Source organism: Montipora foliosa, chromosome 3, assembly GCF_036669935.1.
Source record: "Montipora foliosa isolate CH-2021 chromosome 3, ASM3666993v2, whole genome shotgun sequence".
NCBI classification, from domain to species: Eukaryota; Metazoa; Cnidaria; class Anthozoa; order Scleractinia; family Acroporidae; genus Montipora; species Montipora foliosa.
Genome location: NC_090871.1, coordinates 20,393,805 through 20,411,304, shown reverse-complemented (window position 1 = coordinate 20,411,304; position 17,500 = coordinate 20,393,805). Strand labels below are relative to the sequence as shown.

Sequence of the window (17,500 nt, the reverse complement as noted above, 5' to 3'; positions counted from 1 at the left end):
TCAAGAACCGATGATCTGACCTCTACTTCTTGGGCTCCTGGTGAACTCAATATTTAAACAAAAGGGTCAATTGTCAGTTTAGCAATAGACTGCTAAGGTTTTACATTACGATGCTCAACATTTTGCGCCACCTTGACTGTTCTTATACTAGTATACTAGACACATAATTTGTCCCCGTGATATTATGTGTCTGTCAGTTTATTCGTCTTTTATAAAGACGGAAAGAACTATTTGAGACGCATTATCTGTCCCTGACGAACTTACGCAAGCATGTCTGTTTATGTTGTCCAGCGAAAAGACGGAGTTGAGGTGCATTGCGCGTCTACACGAACTATCGGTTTTCGCTCGTCTTGGAAAAGGCGGCAAATAAGTTAGTTGCTCAAGACGTATCCTTGTAGTGCGTCTTGTGTCCGTCTTTTTTCTGGAAATAAGAAACATAAACTCAAAAAGTCGTTGGCCAAGTTTGTCTCATCCAATCAGGGGAACAAACAAAGCCAGCAATAATTATTGTCGGTTATAATTGTTATTTGCTGATGCGTATTTTCCGCTACCGCTTTCCCCCGACTGTACGTATTTGTCTTCCTCTTTGATTGGCCAATTGAATTGTCTCTCCTTGTTGTGTGTTGCCAAAGTTATTTTTGTTTTATTGTGGTTTAAATACACTGAACTGAAAACGTGCGTAATGATTTTCCAGTTAGCGCGATCTCCAGTTCTTCAAATTGCTGCAAAGTGTGCAGAGACAGTGCATTCTACTCTTTTGCCTGATCGCAACGTGTATTCTTATATTATGTCATGTTAAAGTTACGAGACTGTCCTCCCTTCTTTGTTATTATCATTCAGTTGAATTTAGCCTCCCAGTCTGTGCTTGAAGGACTTAATGCCTGCCTGGATCACCGAGCTGAGGTGAGGTTTGTCCCTTTGCCATTGTTCAGTTAAGTGTTTCTTAAAATTTAATTTGTATTGTAACGAACAAGAGTGAGTATTACTCGCCGAGATTTAATCAGTATTTTTTGCTGAACTTGAGATTTAGCCTTTATCAATTATTTAGCCTCTTGTTCAATTAGCAGTCACTAGTTCTGATCTATGTCAGTATCTGTGGATTGCGTTACAATATCGTTATGCAGCACTTTGTCAAGCAAAGGTTGCTCCTTTGCATTACTTTGTGAGCTCAAACTCGTGCGCCAGCTTTTTGCACGGAGACATCTCTTTATGTTTTTCTCCCAGGTTTACATTCCTGAATTGGGGATGACATTCAAAGTTCAAAGAGGTCAAACGAGGCTGTTCGCATGCCAGAATCCATTGAATCAAGGAGGAGGAAGAAAAGGCTTGCCTAAATCTTTTCTTAACAGGTTCACTCAGGTAGAATTGTGGCGTCCTTCTTGGACCAGGTTGTTCACCTATGAAGTTCAGTATTCTCTTTTTTGTTGTGTTCGACATTTTAGAGCAGATAGCGAAGGAAAAACAGACATGTTTGAGGAGAAAAGTGTGCAAAATCTCCCGTACTGTTTCAGTAAACTCGCATGGCTGGCTATTGTTGATATTGCATAATTGTTACTAGTTCATTGTAATTATTACGGTGAAGTAAAGTATTGTTGCATTTAAAGTGCTACTATGATCAAAAGATCACTTCCTTGATTGCTTAACACTTGACTGACCAAATTTTGAGCTTTCATTTTTATCCAAAGGCTGTTTACTTTCAGTGTAAGTTTTGGATTTCACCGTCCACCGCTAATCTGGTTCCAAACTGACAGATTGCACCTCAGAGAGTTGGATCTGAGGAAAAGTGATATCATTGACTCACTGGCTTAAAATTGCAGCGTGTAAACGCAGCTTATTATATATGCAGAACACGAGTTTAAAAGTCTGAAAGCCCGAAACTCCCGTGTTGCTTATTAATTCAGCAGCGTACACACGCATTGCGTCCTCGACGTCATTTTCTCCTCGATCCAGCTCTCTCAAGATTTTAAAGTTAGTAATGGCGGACCCTTAAATAGGAAAATTCCAGTTAGAATAAATAGGTGTCTTATTGAAACCAAGGCTTAAAACTTGAGTCACTTACTGCTTAGTTAGGAAAAATAAACATTGAGTTTTTGGTCGTAGCGGCACTTTAAAATTGAGAAAATTTAGGCTTGACGGGAATTACATACTTGTGCAAATATCTATACAAACTATTCATTGCTACTTAACAAGCTTTCAAGACTGCAATGATCGTTTGCAATAATTGTTTGTTTTCCTCAGGTTTATGTTGAGCCACTTTTCAAATCAGACCTGCTGTTCATCACGGGAGTTCTTTACCCACAGATAGATGCTGGCATCTTGGACAAGATGGTGACTTTTAATATGAAGGTATTGGTTTATTACAGCTATCCAGTTAAGACAGTTACCATACGTTCTTTGCAACTTCTTTCATTGAATAAACATGAGGCACAGCTCTAGTCTACTGTCACTGTTATGCCGATTTACGGCCATTAAATTTTTATCCTTGGCGAGAATTGTTGAAATACAAGCATCCCAAATCACCGCGCCATGCAAAAACAAGATTTTGAATTTTGATGCTAAATGGGCGGACCTAATTCATTTCTCTTCCAAATCTTGACGTTGAAGTTATGTTTTTTGTTTCACTTTTGTTAGCAATTCCCATACCCCACTTCGTAGCAAGGCTGTTCCCAAACGTTTCTGTGTAACCCCCAAATCAACATCGGTCCGCCATGCTGAACATTTTGAAATTCTCCGAAATCTCTCTGCCTTTTTTGCATCAAAGTGGAATAACAGTGTTATGTTTTATCATTGATTTTCTTTTTTCTCGTTGTTTTCTCAACCTGTTTTCAGAGTTAACGTTTCAAAAAAGCAAACAAGTTTCCATAAAGGGAAAATTTCCTTTGATGCAGTGAATTTCTTCGTTGGTGGAATAAACATTACTTTATATCAATAAAAAGCGAATAGGTGTGTCGAGTTCTTACGGGTCCTTATTCTACTTATACAGAAAAAGTGAGTGAGAATTGTAGTGTCATTAAACGCTTTACTACAATGCTCCTGAATATATAGTTGGTTACAATTTATAAACAAAATCAGATCACGTGGTTACATAGGAGATTACATCATTTGACATTAATAGCATGCATTAAAACTCTACAAGGTGCTCTTAGCTTGATGGGTATGTGTTTCGTTCTTACTTGTCGTCTTGGTGGCGTTGTATAACTCTTATCATCCAAATTAAACGTTTGTGGATGGAGAGTACGTCCCAAACGATTTCTTTATGATGTTCCTTCAAGCCGAGAACTAGAGAAAGGTAATAAAGACAAACGATAGACAGACAACTTAGAGATAGGACAGGCGAAAGCTAGCGTGGTACCCCCATCATCAAGAGACAGACGATGACGATGATGATAGATGAGTTCTTCAACGGCCTAAATTATTTATGTAACAAGTGATATCAGACGTGATCTCCGCTTGATCGTCCTTTCATTCGAGAAAATGTAGTCATAGACCGATGTCTTTTCAATGTCCAAAACGTACTCCGTAGTTATTTGAAGCTCAGTGGTTTGTATGATCCTGGGCGCTTGGATTTGCGTGAATTTCAATTTGCAACTCTGATGATATTGCACTCGAGTCTTCTGCAACTGGACTGCGAAATTGCGAATTCACCGTGTCGGCTGCATCAGTGTTTCTGGGCTAAAAAATGCATCGTTACTCTGTCAGTAAATATAGCCAGCTGGTGCACCACTGAACATCTCTTTCTTATCATAGATCCATCAGGAGACAGTAGTGGAGGGAAAGTGGGGACGGAAGGGAAGTCCATGGGAGCTTAACCTTAGAGATGTCTTCAGATGGTGTGATCTGTTAATAAATCATCAGGTAACAATGAACTTTGTTTGAATGGGAACAACAACATTGGGTGCAACCAGGGATGCAGTTGTCCAAGGCGGTCTCTTCCAGAAACCCTGTTTTCCCTGTCCGTTGTTGAGTTAATAGTTTCCACATAGATTGACCCATTTGTCGTTACAACGACAGCTTTGTACAGTTGAATATAAACCGTAATATTGGATCGTACTTTCTCCATCTTTAGTCGCCAGGCTTTTGGGAGCCGGGTCAGTTTGTGCGCCTTATTTATTGCGACAGGATGAGGACAATAAAGGACAAACAGATGGTAAGATTTGGATTGAAAGTTCCTGATGCGTCTTGTTATGTGACGTCAGGTGCAAACTATCCTTTGTCAGTGTAATGGTAAAGGTAAGGTAAAGTCTCTGTTACGAGCCTGAAGGCCCATTAAGGCCGGCGCTTATCTCCGGTTTCCGTAGCATGAAGCGACTAGGAGTATTTATGCTCCCCCCTGGATGGGATGCTAGTCCATCGCAGGGTTACCCCCAGCATTACGCCGGTACCCATTTATACACCTGGGTGGAGAGAGGCACCGTGAGAGTAAAGTGTCTTGCCCAAGAACACAACACAATGTCCCCCAGCCAGGCCCCGAACCCGGACAACTCGATCCGGAGTCGAGCACACTAACCATGAGGCCACCGCGCCTCCCACGTCAGTGTAATGATATTAGTCTAATTAGTCTGCGTAGTGTGCAGTTCCTTTCTCTCTTGTGTAGTTGAAAAGATCCTTTGTCCTTTTTTTACCAAACACTTGAATCGCTAAATGCAGATGTATTTATTTCTACGAAGGTGGTCAAGTTATTCAAGTCCGTCTTTGACAGTGTAGTACACAGGGAGGATATCTGGAATATCAGGCCGTCATTTCACATCACCCCATCTCATGTTCAGGTACCTTTTTCAAATTCTCAAAACCTTTCTGACCTATCTGTATTTCATCTTACTGTGTTGAGAACGTCTCAAATTTTCAACCAATCTCGTTCCCAGAGTCATCGTTCCCTTGGTCAGCGGTCGGGAAAGAGAGACTTTGGTCGCCTCCACAAAAAGGCCATATTTGATTGGCTGTTGAAAAACGGTTTTATTACCTGCCATTTTCAGTTTTCAAATTCTTAACTCAAAAATCGTGATTTCTTTTGGATTTTTGTCTATAAGAAGTTGAAGATGATCTAGAAATAAATCATTTTACAACTTACCAGTTCCGTAACGTTTTCTTTTTGTAGATACAGCAATTGTCACTTGCGTGACACCAGATACTGAAATCTGTTTTGATTGATAAAATGTATGTCGTTAGTTTCTTATTTTCCGCAGTTTAAACGTCTGGAGTGTATCAGCAGATGTATTTATACTCATGTGTACTGTTTGAAGAGTGAAAAGTAAGCGATTTCATGGCAAGGTGAACACCAGTGTTTTTGTTGATTTATAACCGTCTTCCCTCACGCACGCGCAGTTATTCAACCGGAACCAGAGTTTTCTGGAGCCTCCCGTGCCCGTTCCGCTGGACAAGGGAAACGCGGAGGCTGTGGAAACGAGATTGATTTTCAACGTTCCCTGTTTAATTTTTATAGCACAATGACGTCCATCACATGTACAGCGATTGGTTAAAAATAGCTTGTTTACTTAAATGAATTAACAGTGTCTTAAAAATTTCCAGGTTGGTCATTCCTGGCTTGCAAGATGTTCCTCTGTAAATCAGGTCAGTGCCAATGCGAGACCCTTGCAAGTTCTCCATCATTCTTTGCCAGCCATGGAGTCACTTATGAAGTGTCTGGAAATGAACTGGATGGCCATTCTGGTAAGTATCGGTAATATCATGTAAAGCAACTTCATTTCATTTAAGTTATACATTAAGGTGTAATGGCCATGTAGAGTCAACAACAGGAAACGGTGACACAGGTCGACCTCACCTCCGAGCTTTTATCCCTCCAACCATGATGTACTGCAGAGGACAGACAACAACCCCCCGTACTGAACTCCATGCCCTGCTCTTTGTCAATATTGTGTGGGTTCTTTTACGTTCCACAGACTTATGAACATTGAAGGGTGTGAAACAGGGCTTACGGTTTATCGTCCTTATTCAAGAAGACTAGAGAGGCGAACCAGTCATTCATTCATTCATCCATTCATTACAAAGGCACTACTTTCTCCTCAGCTGAGCGAACGGATCGGGCTTCTGGTTGAAGAAAAGCTTTTTGATGACAGCCCTTATTATTCGTATTTTATTCGGCTGGGCTGGAACGAACATGCGATGAAGGCTCTGCAGGGGAAATAATTTGCATCTGAAAAGATTTCCCCCCATCAGCCTCTCCTTCATGCTCGTTTCAAGTGCACTCGTGACAATACGAACATGGCCTATTAAGGCAACTGTTTGTTTGAAAGAATGACAAAGAGTCGGCTTAGTGGTCCATTTGTTTCTTGAAGAAATGCGAAAGAAATGTTGGTTAGGGTTCTAACCAATGGATGACAAGTGACAAGGTTAAACTGTCCTCGGGAGAAGGTTTGCAACTTTAGTTCCAACTATAGTTGTAAATTTTAAGTTTTGAGATTTGAATCTGAGAAATCTGAGCAACATTCGCTCAAAATATGTTTTCAAAGGGTTTTCTTTTTCTCTAGAAAAAAACAAAGCAAGCCCATTGAAAACTGCAATCAGCTACTAAGCTATCCACGTTAAAAGGCTCGAAAACTGGTGGAAAAAATAGTACCTCTGATTCTCTGGATAGCTCAGGCTCCGTTTCTTTTACAACAGCCATAAATGCCACAACCATAACTGTGACCAATGGCATATGAAGGTTCTTACGTCACCGTTTACAACTTCCCCGCTACAGCATCGAAGCGTTTTCCAAAGGATTTTTCTTCAAAAAGTCTACACTCATCCCCTTTCTAAAAGCGTTTATTATATACAGTCGGCGTTGGGGGGAGTTTCAGATCTGGCAATAGCTTAAAGTTCAGCAAATAAAACACGTTTTCGATCGAAAACGTCTCTGTGTGGTTGGAGCCATCCGACCTAAATTATTATGACTTGAACTCTGCAATAACAAATGGGCTTTCAGGCTATTTAATAACTGTTGACTGATCACAAACTGCGTATTTAACAATACATGATCGGCATAGCTTCGTCTACTCTGGGGCACTTAGATTTGCTTTATTTTTTACTGTTTTAAGGTTGGTTCAAGATCGTGCGGTAAGACGTCCCTTGTTCATCTGATCGCTCAGCTAACTGGAAACAAACTTGAAGTATTGGCCATGAACAGTGCTATGGATACCACAGAACTACTGGGAGGGTTTGAACAGGTAAGCCTTTCGAAATCACCACAAACCTCCCAGAAAACGAAGCTGCTGTTCTATTTACATGCATATGTACGTCATTGCCGGCGTATATCACGTATCTCTAATTCCCCCTCGGATTCCATTGTAACTTGTAGTGGCTAACATCATAGAGCATTTTACCAGTAGATACTATCATAATACCGAATATCCACAGGCTAAATCACTATCCATTGAATAACTCAATTGGTTTTGCTAGTGTTTATCTGCTGGATAGTGATTTATCTGGTGGATAGCGTTATCCCCCTTTTAAACAACCGAGGCCCGAGTCGCAAATCGCCGTTGAGGTTCTAAAGCACATGCGTGAAATCTAACAGCCTGCGTCACCCTTTTCCAGCGGTGTCGTTGTCAAAAGTTAGAACGAATGCTCTGATTCCAAATACGCTCAAACCATATACCAACGCACACACCTTTCGCGGTAGACCCACACTAAAAGACGTTAAGCGTTTTCAAACTGGGTCGCTCCGCGAATTTTACGAGAGATCAATTTACGAGGGAGTACTTTTGAGTGAACTTAGAGAATCGTGCTGTATGGACGGGTTGATTAGATTCTAAGGAGCTATTTAACAAAGATTTACTCGCGTTTAAGTTTAAAGGACTCTAAATGCAATACATGTAATAAAATGATAACAGTGCGTGATTCTTTTTAACTAGTGCTTGGGTACACGCAGCTATGCGTCTAGTTAGTTTTTGTAAAACAAGTTGATAAAAATAAATTAACCACCGTAGAAAGGTGGCGTTTCAATCATTAGCCTTTCATCAGACTGGATTGGACGAAATGGCAACAGAAATGATTGCATGAAAAATAACTATGGGCCAATCAACTGTGATCTGGTTTCATGAATGTACTTGTTTTACGAGCCATTCCTTCTGAAGTGGTTGTGTGGCTCCAGGTGTTTGTGATTGGACACTGTTGAAACAAGAAGCTATTTCATTGGGTTTTGGTCTCTTTGCACTTTGAACCTAAGGACTCTTCTAAAACCTTCTGCTATTAATTAGTATTTTACCTAATGAGGCCCTTTGGGAACAAGGGAACAAAAACCATTTTAGGTATCAAAAAGCTGAGAACCTGCAAGTTTGGAAGTAATTTCGGGAACAAGGGAACACAAGCAAATTTACTCACAGCAGGTTAATTTGATACCTTAGGCTGACCTCAACAGACAATGGGGAGAGATTGTAACAGTGACAAAGGACCTTGTCCTGTCTGTTGTCCGGGAAATGATGCATAGGAGTGATAAAATGCCCGAATGTGTGCAAGAGATGTCCTTGCTGTACAAATTATGGTCCCGCTGCTTAGGCCAGGAGAACAAAGGTATACATGTAGCAAGCTCTGAACTTAAGTTGTCCGAACGAATAATTATTCCCTACCATATGCCGAAAAACCAACTGCCAGCTTGAATGTTGTAATCAAATGATCTCGCGATTCCATTGGTTTTACGTGGCTAATCTTTTCGATTGGCTTTACTTTCTCAGGCAATAAAAGGTGAAAGCGAGATCAATAATTATCGTTATATAACCGCACACTACGAGTACGAGTTTTCTGTACCTAGCACGGGCATTATCTTTAAAGAACGAAAATTTTCGAAATGCGCATGCTCAGAATTAGGAACTCATGCACGCACTCCAGGCTGAAGGTCTCTATTATTTAGCGATGCTCTTTGCTTATTTGATTCTCACTGTCAGTTGTGAACGACTTCACTGTTTTAGTTTTGTCCTACGGTGCTCGATTGAATATCACTGTAGCGAGATCCGGAAATTATATATTTTTTGGTCTAATATCTTTTTGTCAGGTACCGAAGATACCAACTGTGACTTGCTGTCTTTAGGGAAGGTGGATACTTTCCATTCATGTCTTGAGTCAATTCAGGATATTTGCCGCAGAAACAGTTTGACCTCTTTTGACGCAGGTATTAAATAGCTCCAGATGCTTTGCTTTGATAACAGCGTGTCGTTGTCAACTTTGAGACTGCCCACTGATCATTATTCACCATAGTGACGGTTAAATTGGATCTTTTCTCCGTGGAATAAAACACTCAAGCCGAATAATTAACGGGCTGAAAGGTGAATTGTACATGTACTTTGCTAAAAAAGCTCGAAGTTTACCAATCAGTGCCCAGGGGAATCACTAGTCACATGTCTGTCATACGCTGATGTAGACTCAGGCAGCCCGACCGTAGTGTTTGAGTATATTCGGTGAATGATGCATGTCGATCTAAACGGTTGAAACCCAAGGAATAGCGGCGGAAATGTCACATTCTTACGTGCAATATCAGCGCTGTTTTTCACTCGGAGGTTTAAATATATATTGTGAAAATGACAACCTCATTTTCCCACGTTGTTTGCTCTAACCTCTTGTTATAGAGACCATAAAAGACGCGTTGCAGTCCTTACGTCGTAGGCTGATTGCCAATGGAGACAACTCGCATTGTCGTGGCCAGTTTGAGTGGGTGGATGGGCAGCTTGTGGAGGCTTTAAGGTCTGGTCACTGGCTGCTTATTGATAACGTCAATTTCTGCAGGTAAGTCATCATTCTACTTGTCACCTGTCCTTGTAAGATAAACTACTCAATCTACTGATCTTGTAGAAGGGCGTACATGTAGATTGTAACCAACATTCGTGCTGTTCATATACTGTCAACGTAACGTTTTGACAATTGCCAACCAATTACCAAAATGGGGGCTTATGAGTGGGACCGAACAAGTATTCCCCACAGTTTTAATGGTTGTATTTTCAGACCGAGTTGTATCTAATGAAAAGATGATGATTTTCTATGTTGACGTGAGAATAACCGGGAAAATTCCGAGTTCTTCTTTGCAGGTGTCGGTAGACCCTACGACCTTCAAGTTCCCATTACTGGTTCAGATGCTCTATATACCACTAAGCAACAAGAGACTAGGGGACTAGTGGCACTAGGCCATTAACTGGGTGCTAGCGACAATTGTCCCACTGTACTGGTAGGACAGAAATTGTCAAGAATTAAACTGCCGCTTAAATTCAAACGAGTGCCGAACGTCCCTGTTTCGGGGGTCGGGTCAGGTCAGACCTGCTATTACAACATCTCTTGTGATTGGTTCAGGAAACAATGGGCGCAAAGAACTTAACGGAAACAGTGGAGCTTAATCGAAAACACAACAGAGCTGCTTCCTTTCCCAGTCCAATGGAATTATAGGTCGTACAGAGTTTGCGTCGTATCTGTAATTTGAGGTCCTACACGTTCCTTACCGAAGTTGGGAATACTTCGTGGGCGAAGAAGTGCTAAATTTTGATGGTCTTAGAAAACTGCAATTCAGATGAGTAAATACAAATGATTAATCAGTGACCCCGTCGCACAACGTTTCAATGTTACAAAACTCGTTGAGACTTTAAAGAACCATCACATTGTAAAAGAAATGTATGAAACGCTGTCCTTAGCGTTCAGGTCTGTCTCAGGAATATTTTTTTGACCTGTTAAGTACTGAAGGTATTTTACAATCCAAGGGGAACAAGCTGTTTTCTTCGACGGCCAAATGCTTGTAAGTAATGGTAATCGGACTTAGTGGAGTTCCCCGGGGAGGGGGGGGGGGGAACTCCCATATGAAACAGACGGGGATGCTCGTCGTCTCGCTTAGGGGTGTAAATTTTGGATTTTGGTCTCGCTTAGGGTGTTCCGGGCAAAGCGCCAATATTTTAAGCCGCCAAGGTCTCGTTTAGGGTTCCGCGAAGAGAAACAGAAGTCAAATTCTCCTTTCAACTTGTTTTTAGGGGTCAAAATTTCCTTAAGCCACGCCCAGATTAGTCTCCTTAAGGGTTCACAAAAAGCTTGAGCCACGCCCAGATGGTCTCCTTTAGGGGTTAAATTCAAAGTTTCCGACGAGCATCCCCGTCTGTTCCATATGGGAGTGGAAAATAAGAGTTTTTTAAAACTAATCACAATTGAGGAAATTGTAATTTTTTTATGATTAACAAGATTATCGCAATCATAACAAATGAAGCAAAGCATACCTTCCCTGAATCAATCTTTCTATCGCACTGGGTAATAAGAAGTGTTTGGTCACAAGTTGGCTCGCTGAACAGAGATTGCTTGTTTGCACGCTTCATCTAATCTATTCTCTGTTTGATTACCCTATAGTCCGTCCGTTCTGGACAGATTGAATGCTTTGTTAGAGCCAGGTGGAGTCTTAACCATTGACGAAAGAGGTGTCATTGATGGACAGATTCCCTCCATAAAGCCCCACCCAAATTTCAGGTTTGTAGTCTTACCACACAGTGCTCGACACTAACTTTTTTGGATACTAGGCAATGGGCTAGTAAGCACAGTAAATCACTAGCCCACAAGGACAAGCCACTAGTCCAAAACAAGGCCAGAAAAAATACACCTATAAAAGGCTAGAGAATTAGGAACCATTAACCTTCTGGTGTCCTGCCTCTCTCCAGACACCCTGTTATTTGTCCAGTTACACTTTAAGAAACTGTAATATATATTAAATGAAATAAAAAGAAATAACTCTCACTCTGATGTCATTATTTTATTCTCTCATATTAACAATAAATATGAACGTTCAAGATACTAGCCTGCCAGAACAATTTTATCAATTCAATGACTTAAGCAATCAATGACTTCATTGAAGTACTAGTTCATGGCAACTGTCAGTCAACATGTTCAGTTGTATGCTACAGGAATGACTTGTACTAAGCAACATGTTTCAAAGTATTACATAAACAGTGAGTCTACTCTGCATCTCTCTTATTCTGCTCCAAATACTCTGGCCTCCTCCTTCTTTCACCTGAAGTGAACCAACGAGCAACTGCTCTTGTTGCATCATATTCTGCGTGGCTTGGACCATTGATGGCAATGTGCATCAGAGCACTTACTGTTGGGACATCAAGACATGCTCTGTGGTCGGTCATGATTCTGTTTAAGCAGCTGTTGCCTCTTTCAACACATGCAGTCTGCACTGGAATGATCAAGCACAGTTCTATCACCATGAGCAGATTTGGAAATTCATTCCCATAAACGGTGAACATGTGAGGCCAAAAGTCCTGGACACTCTGTTCCCTCAGCTGAGGCGTTCGGTACACTAACAGTTTTAATTCAAGCCATTCATCCAGACAGGCTTGCTCATCAAAATTATGCCTTGTGAGAAGTGCTTGAAAATGCTGTTTTATGTCAGTTAGCTTGTTCTCACCAAAGACAAGGAGATCTTGCCTCTCTCTTGGCCACAACTGGGGGTTGCTTAGATCGGCTGCTCCACAGAGAACTGGATCCTCCTGGAAATTGGAAAATCTCTTGTGAAAGTAGTCCTTGGCAGATGTGGTAAGTTCTGTTTTGATAGTTGTATAAGGAGCATCATCTCCATTTTCTCTTGTGAGATGAATTCCTTTAAACACGTTGTCATCAGTAGTCTCTGCACAAAATGATCTGACATGTTCTCCAGGCCTGAGGTTCATAGCATCTAAAGCTCCACAAAGGGTGTCAATCTTCAGTTGTACAGCTGAAACAGTCACATCATCTCTTTGGAAAAATAAAGATGCCTTGCTAACTTCTTTGATGACATCCAGTAAAAGGTGCATGAACTTCAAGAATTTAAAACTCTTCAATTTCTTAGAGTAGTTTTTGGCCCTTCCTTGCATTTGAGCACTACTGTCTCGTGCCTGTGAAGCATGCTCAAAGTGGATAACAATGATCCTGTAGTTCTTGCAAAGCAGTACCTGTAGAACCCGAAGCAAATGGGGTACCCATCTAGATCCATCAGCCTTAATACACTTGTATGCCTTCTCATCCATTGATTCAGCAAGATCTTTTAACTCTTTTAGTGCTTTGCAGGAATACTTGTAATACTTCCACATGCCTTGCAACAATTCCTTTACTTCTTGGAAGAGAGGAATACCCTTTATTGTATCTTGTAATCCCAGTTCTAGTTTATGGGCAATGCAGTGGACAGATATAAGGCTTGGGATATCTTGTTTTAAGATCCCAAAGACGCCTCCATGCTGTCCTACCATCACACTGGCTCCATCGGTTCCAAGGCAGGCAGTTTTATCTTTCCAATTCTGATCTTTCTCACCCATGGCTAACGTGATAGCTTCTGTAATCCCCTGAGCCTTCCCATTTGGACATTCTTTCAAGGCAACAAAAGTGTTGACCGCTTTACCATTCTCTAACAGTTTAACATCAAAGCACTTCTCTGGTACCTATATCAGTAGCACCATCAGCCATGACACTGATAAATCTTGCACTTGTCACTTTTCGAGACAAATCACAATCAAACTGCTCTACAATAGCTGTGATAAAGTTCTTACATGCTTTATCATTGTGATAAGTTTGTCCTAATTTCACTCCATGTTTTGTCTCTAAAGAAACGATACTTTCATATACCGTGAATGGAAGTTCAAGCTTGGCAACGAAATAGGCTACCTCAAATAATTTTTTCATCTTCAATTGCACTTCTTCTGATACAGCAGCAAGTGCTCTTGGAAGTAGAGCTTTCTCAGGATTGCATCGAAACATAAAAGCTTTTGTTACCTGTACGTGGGGTATGGAACTTTCATGACTTCTTATCGAATCCAAACGGAAATTGTCTGTCCCTGTGACAATCTCTCAGCGCTTTTGTTTGAGTCCACACAAGTTGCACAGTACATTTTTCCTTCAATGAATCGCAGCCATGGATATGTTTTCTTCCAGCTCGGTTGAAAATTTCTTGAGCGTTGATCGCACTTGCGAACTCTGTAAATCTGCCTTAGGATCCTCGGCCGTAGCAGGGCGTTTCCTTGAAGGTAAGGCGTCAAAAAAGCTTGAAATCTTTTTCATTCTTGGAGTAACGTGACGCGCGAAAAATCTCCAAGATGGCGGACTAGCGGCTCTCACCCAGGTCCCTCGGGAGTGTCATGGAAGCGAGATCCTAAGGCCTTTTCCAAAATGGAGTCTGTTTTGCGAGGCGATCGTACCAAACCCCTTTCATATGGACTCATTGCAAGTCCTGTGGTTTATATTACTAAAAAATACTTAAAACAAGCTCCTGATAAAGCGTTCCACAAAAAATTCCTAAGTTAGAAAGTTGTAGTAGATAAGTTTTTCCACAAAACTAACTAGTCTAGGGGCTAGTAGGAGCACATTTTCACTAGCCCACCATGAAGTTTTACTAGTCCTGGGCTAGTGGACTAGCGTTAGTGTCGAGCACTGCCACAGAATTGCTCTCTGGAAAAGCTTACTCCTTTTTTCTTGTACAAGCTCTGCCACTGAGTAGACACCACTTTGTTTTTGGCCATGTCTCTAGGAACAAAACTTTTTATAAGTGCTACACTTTCGATCAACTATGTTTGGTTCTTTGGTTCACATTAGTTCTTCAGAGACACTTGTTGTAATAGTTTTCAAGGCAAAACGTGGTAGACCAAGTTGAAATGGGGTCTCAGGGCACTTTCCTTTTGTCAGAACTGGCCGGCCAGACTCGTCAGTTTGGAAAAAAATGCACTGACAGACAGACAGACAGACAGATAGATAGGTAGATAGATGCTTTATTGTCTTAATAACTTACAGCCATAGGCTGAATTACGAAAGCCATCACAATAAAAAGGACATTACAATAAAAACATTACAATAAAAAAAAATATAGAATATAACAAATAATATAAAAGGGTAAAAAGAATAAAATTGCTACTATAACTAACTAATTAACCACTACTAAGCGCTGAAAACGTGACTAAAAATGAAAGATTTTTTGCATCGATCAGTCTTGCACAAAGGTAAGGCAAAATCCCGACTCTTCCTTAGAGAGTAATTTGGTGGGTTCTTGGGAGGAAAAAGTTTGTGAAGAGTTTGCCCAGAATCACCCACGACTTCATTAAAAAGCTTTGATGAAGTCTCTTCTCTCCTTTTAAAGAGGGTTGGCAAACCTGAGAATGCTAGGGTCTGATTGTACGACATACCGGTGTAAATAATTCGCAATGCACGTTTTTGCAGTCTCTCCGGGTCCTCGCTGAGGTAGCCCGGGAGGGAGCGATGGAACACGGGACATGCATATTCGAGGATGGAATGAATGCATGTGATGTCAAAGAGCATTAACTCCTCAGGCATAACCTGTGATCTCTTGAGTTGTCTCAAGAAGTACAACCGACAGGAGGCCTTCTTCACTAGTTCTAATACATGGACATTCCATTTTAGGTTACTACTAATGTTCAGGCCAAGCAATTTAGCACTGATCACCTCCTCTAGGGGCTTTCCGTTAAGCAAGATAGGATTAAAGGTCGAGTTACTGTTTGCAAAGCTGATCCTTAGCTATTTACATTTAGCTTCGTTTAACTGAAATCCCTCGCTGCTTGACTGTCGCGAGAGATCATCCACTACTCGTTGGAGGTTGCTCTCACAACCCTTCCCAACTGTCTCTGAGATCGAAGTGTCATCGACATACTTCCACATGTCAGCCGACGTATCTAGATCGTTAATCATGATTAAGAATAGCCACGGGCCCAATTTGGTCCCTTGGGGAACGCCGGCTGAAACAGAGCGCCACTCAGAGTAACAATCATGTGTAAGCTTTACTCGTTGTTTTGATCCATGAGGAAGTCAGTAAATCAGCATTATGATGGTACACTTTCATGGTACACTTTCATGGGAATTCCTCGCATTCTTTCATCCCCGAAGTGTGTTAAGTTGAAGGCATTATAAAGTTATTCCTTCCCAATGCCCGATCTGGCCGGTCAGTTCTCTCAAATGGAAAGCCTCTTTAGTTTCAACATCGCTTTCTAAGCTTGAGTTCGAAATGCTAGTATTTAATTGCTTTTTCCCCTCTGTCGTTTATCTCAGGATATCGTTCTGAGAGCAGTTTTTTTCGTCTTCGTGAATAAAAAGTTTTAAACGAGAGCCGCTCTCTGTCTGTTGATCTTGCCCTGTGGCTGTCATATTTTTCTGCAGACTGATTCTAGCTATGGATCCCAGATATGGGGAAATATCACGTGCAATGCGAAACAGAGGAGTGGAAATTTTCATGCTTGGGGAGGTATGTTTATTACAGCTGTTATAATAATCCAAAACACAAGGTTGCATTCGAGCGGGCACAATACTGTTGGCTAACGAATTCCAACACTGATGGGTGCTTAATGTTTCGTCTGTTGGCACATCTACTTGGGTGTTATTTGGTGAGAATTGTTGGCCAAAGTTGGAATTTACCGCGGTCAAATGTTTAAATAAAAAATTACCTGCATATATATAGGCTGGGGTGCTCGATCACATGGCTTTATTCATCATGGACTTGGAGTTTAGACCGTTTGAACATCACTGCCAACATATGCCCACACTGGATCCACTTGAACAGTTAAACACCGCTGATGCGAAGACTCATGTAGCATTCTCTCAAAATTATTACACACATGGGATAGTTTAATTCAGGTTCGAATTTTTCAAATCCCAGTTATCAAGTGAAACAACGATTATGAGATGACCCTTAAACTGCATTTTAAAATAGACGGAGTGCAATCGTAAACAATGTGTTTTTTTTTGTCGTGGCATTTTTGTAAGTTTGTTTCGAGGCAAATTTCTTGAGCAAAGATCTAGAAGGTCGAGACGTATGTCTATATAGCCGCGTGAATGTCTCTTCTTGTTAATGTTACCGTCTTGTTGCAGGAAGATGGTCACGCATTTGACAAATATGATCATCAAATGCTGCTTCGTGGCTTAGGACTTCACAACAGTACATTGTGTTCTTCCCTCGCTACCTTGCACACAAGTTTTGAAGAAACTTTGGGAGGTAGGCGTATGTGACATACAAAGACGAAAAATAAATCTCTTATTCTCATAGGCTGCAGTGATATCATATCCCTTAGTGTGTTGTTCTATTACAGGTTCCATTTTGGACACTCTTCGTGCAGCTTCCCTCACAGCGCAACTACTTCAGAGGGGAAATCCTACAACAGACGCTTTTGTAACTGCTCTTCAACAAGTTTACGTACGGAATCAGGCGTCTGATGAAAACAAGCAGGTACTGTATTTGTTGTCATTTGCCGGGTGTTATGGTCGCTGCGCAAGTTCGTGATCATTTTTGTTGAAAAATTTACACAAAATCATAGATAAATCCTGTTTTTCTTGTTATTGTATATTTTACCTACCATCTTGAATCTGATTTGCTTATGGTGTGCATTTTTGTTTCGGAATCAACACATATAACCTTTTAAGGATTTGTGGAGATGTTGGGAAAAAAATGAAAGGTAGGTTCAACGTATATTTGTTACTGGATTTCTCCAAAACAATTATTAATAAGGAAACCGTCGAAAGAGATGCGTACTTATTAGTGATTTTTCAGGCGTACTTGGAGAGGAAGCTGAGTGATCCCTTG

At 41.0% G+C, this 17,500-nt stretch overlaps 1 protein-coding gene across 1 annotated transcript in view; it reads left to right on the top strand.

Annotated features, from left to right (window-relative positions):
• The window catches only part of LOC137997033 (midasin-like), a 100,085-nt gene that overhangs the window by 35,096 nt on the left and 47,489 nt on the right, over positions 1–17,500 (top strand). Inside the window, exons 25-39 of the mRNA XM_068842734.1 lie at positions 841–903; positions 1,225–1,359; positions 2,239–2,346; positions 3,748–3,855; positions 4,067–4,147; positions 4,668–4,766; positions 5,527–5,667; positions 7,035–7,163; positions 8,343–8,508; positions 8,987–9,103; positions 9,558–9,714; positions 11,305–11,421; positions 16,084–16,168; positions 16,792–16,915; positions 17,010–17,146. Of these exons, the coding sequence (XP_068698835.1) occupies positions 841–903; positions 1,225–1,359; positions 2,239–2,346; positions 3,748–3,855; positions 4,067–4,147; positions 4,668–4,766; positions 5,527–5,667; positions 7,035–7,163; positions 8,343–8,508; positions 8,987–9,103; positions 9,558–9,714; positions 11,305–11,421; positions 16,084–16,168; positions 16,792–16,915; positions 17,010–17,146 (1,767 nt within the window). The remainder of the gene's footprint in view (positions 1–840; positions 904–1,224; positions 1,360–2,238; positions 2,347–3,747; positions 3,856–4,066; positions 4,148–4,667; positions 4,767–5,526; positions 5,668–7,034; positions 7,164–8,342; positions 8,509–8,986; positions 9,104–9,557; positions 9,715–11,304; positions 11,422–16,083; positions 16,169–16,791; positions 16,916–17,009; positions 17,147–17,500) is intronic.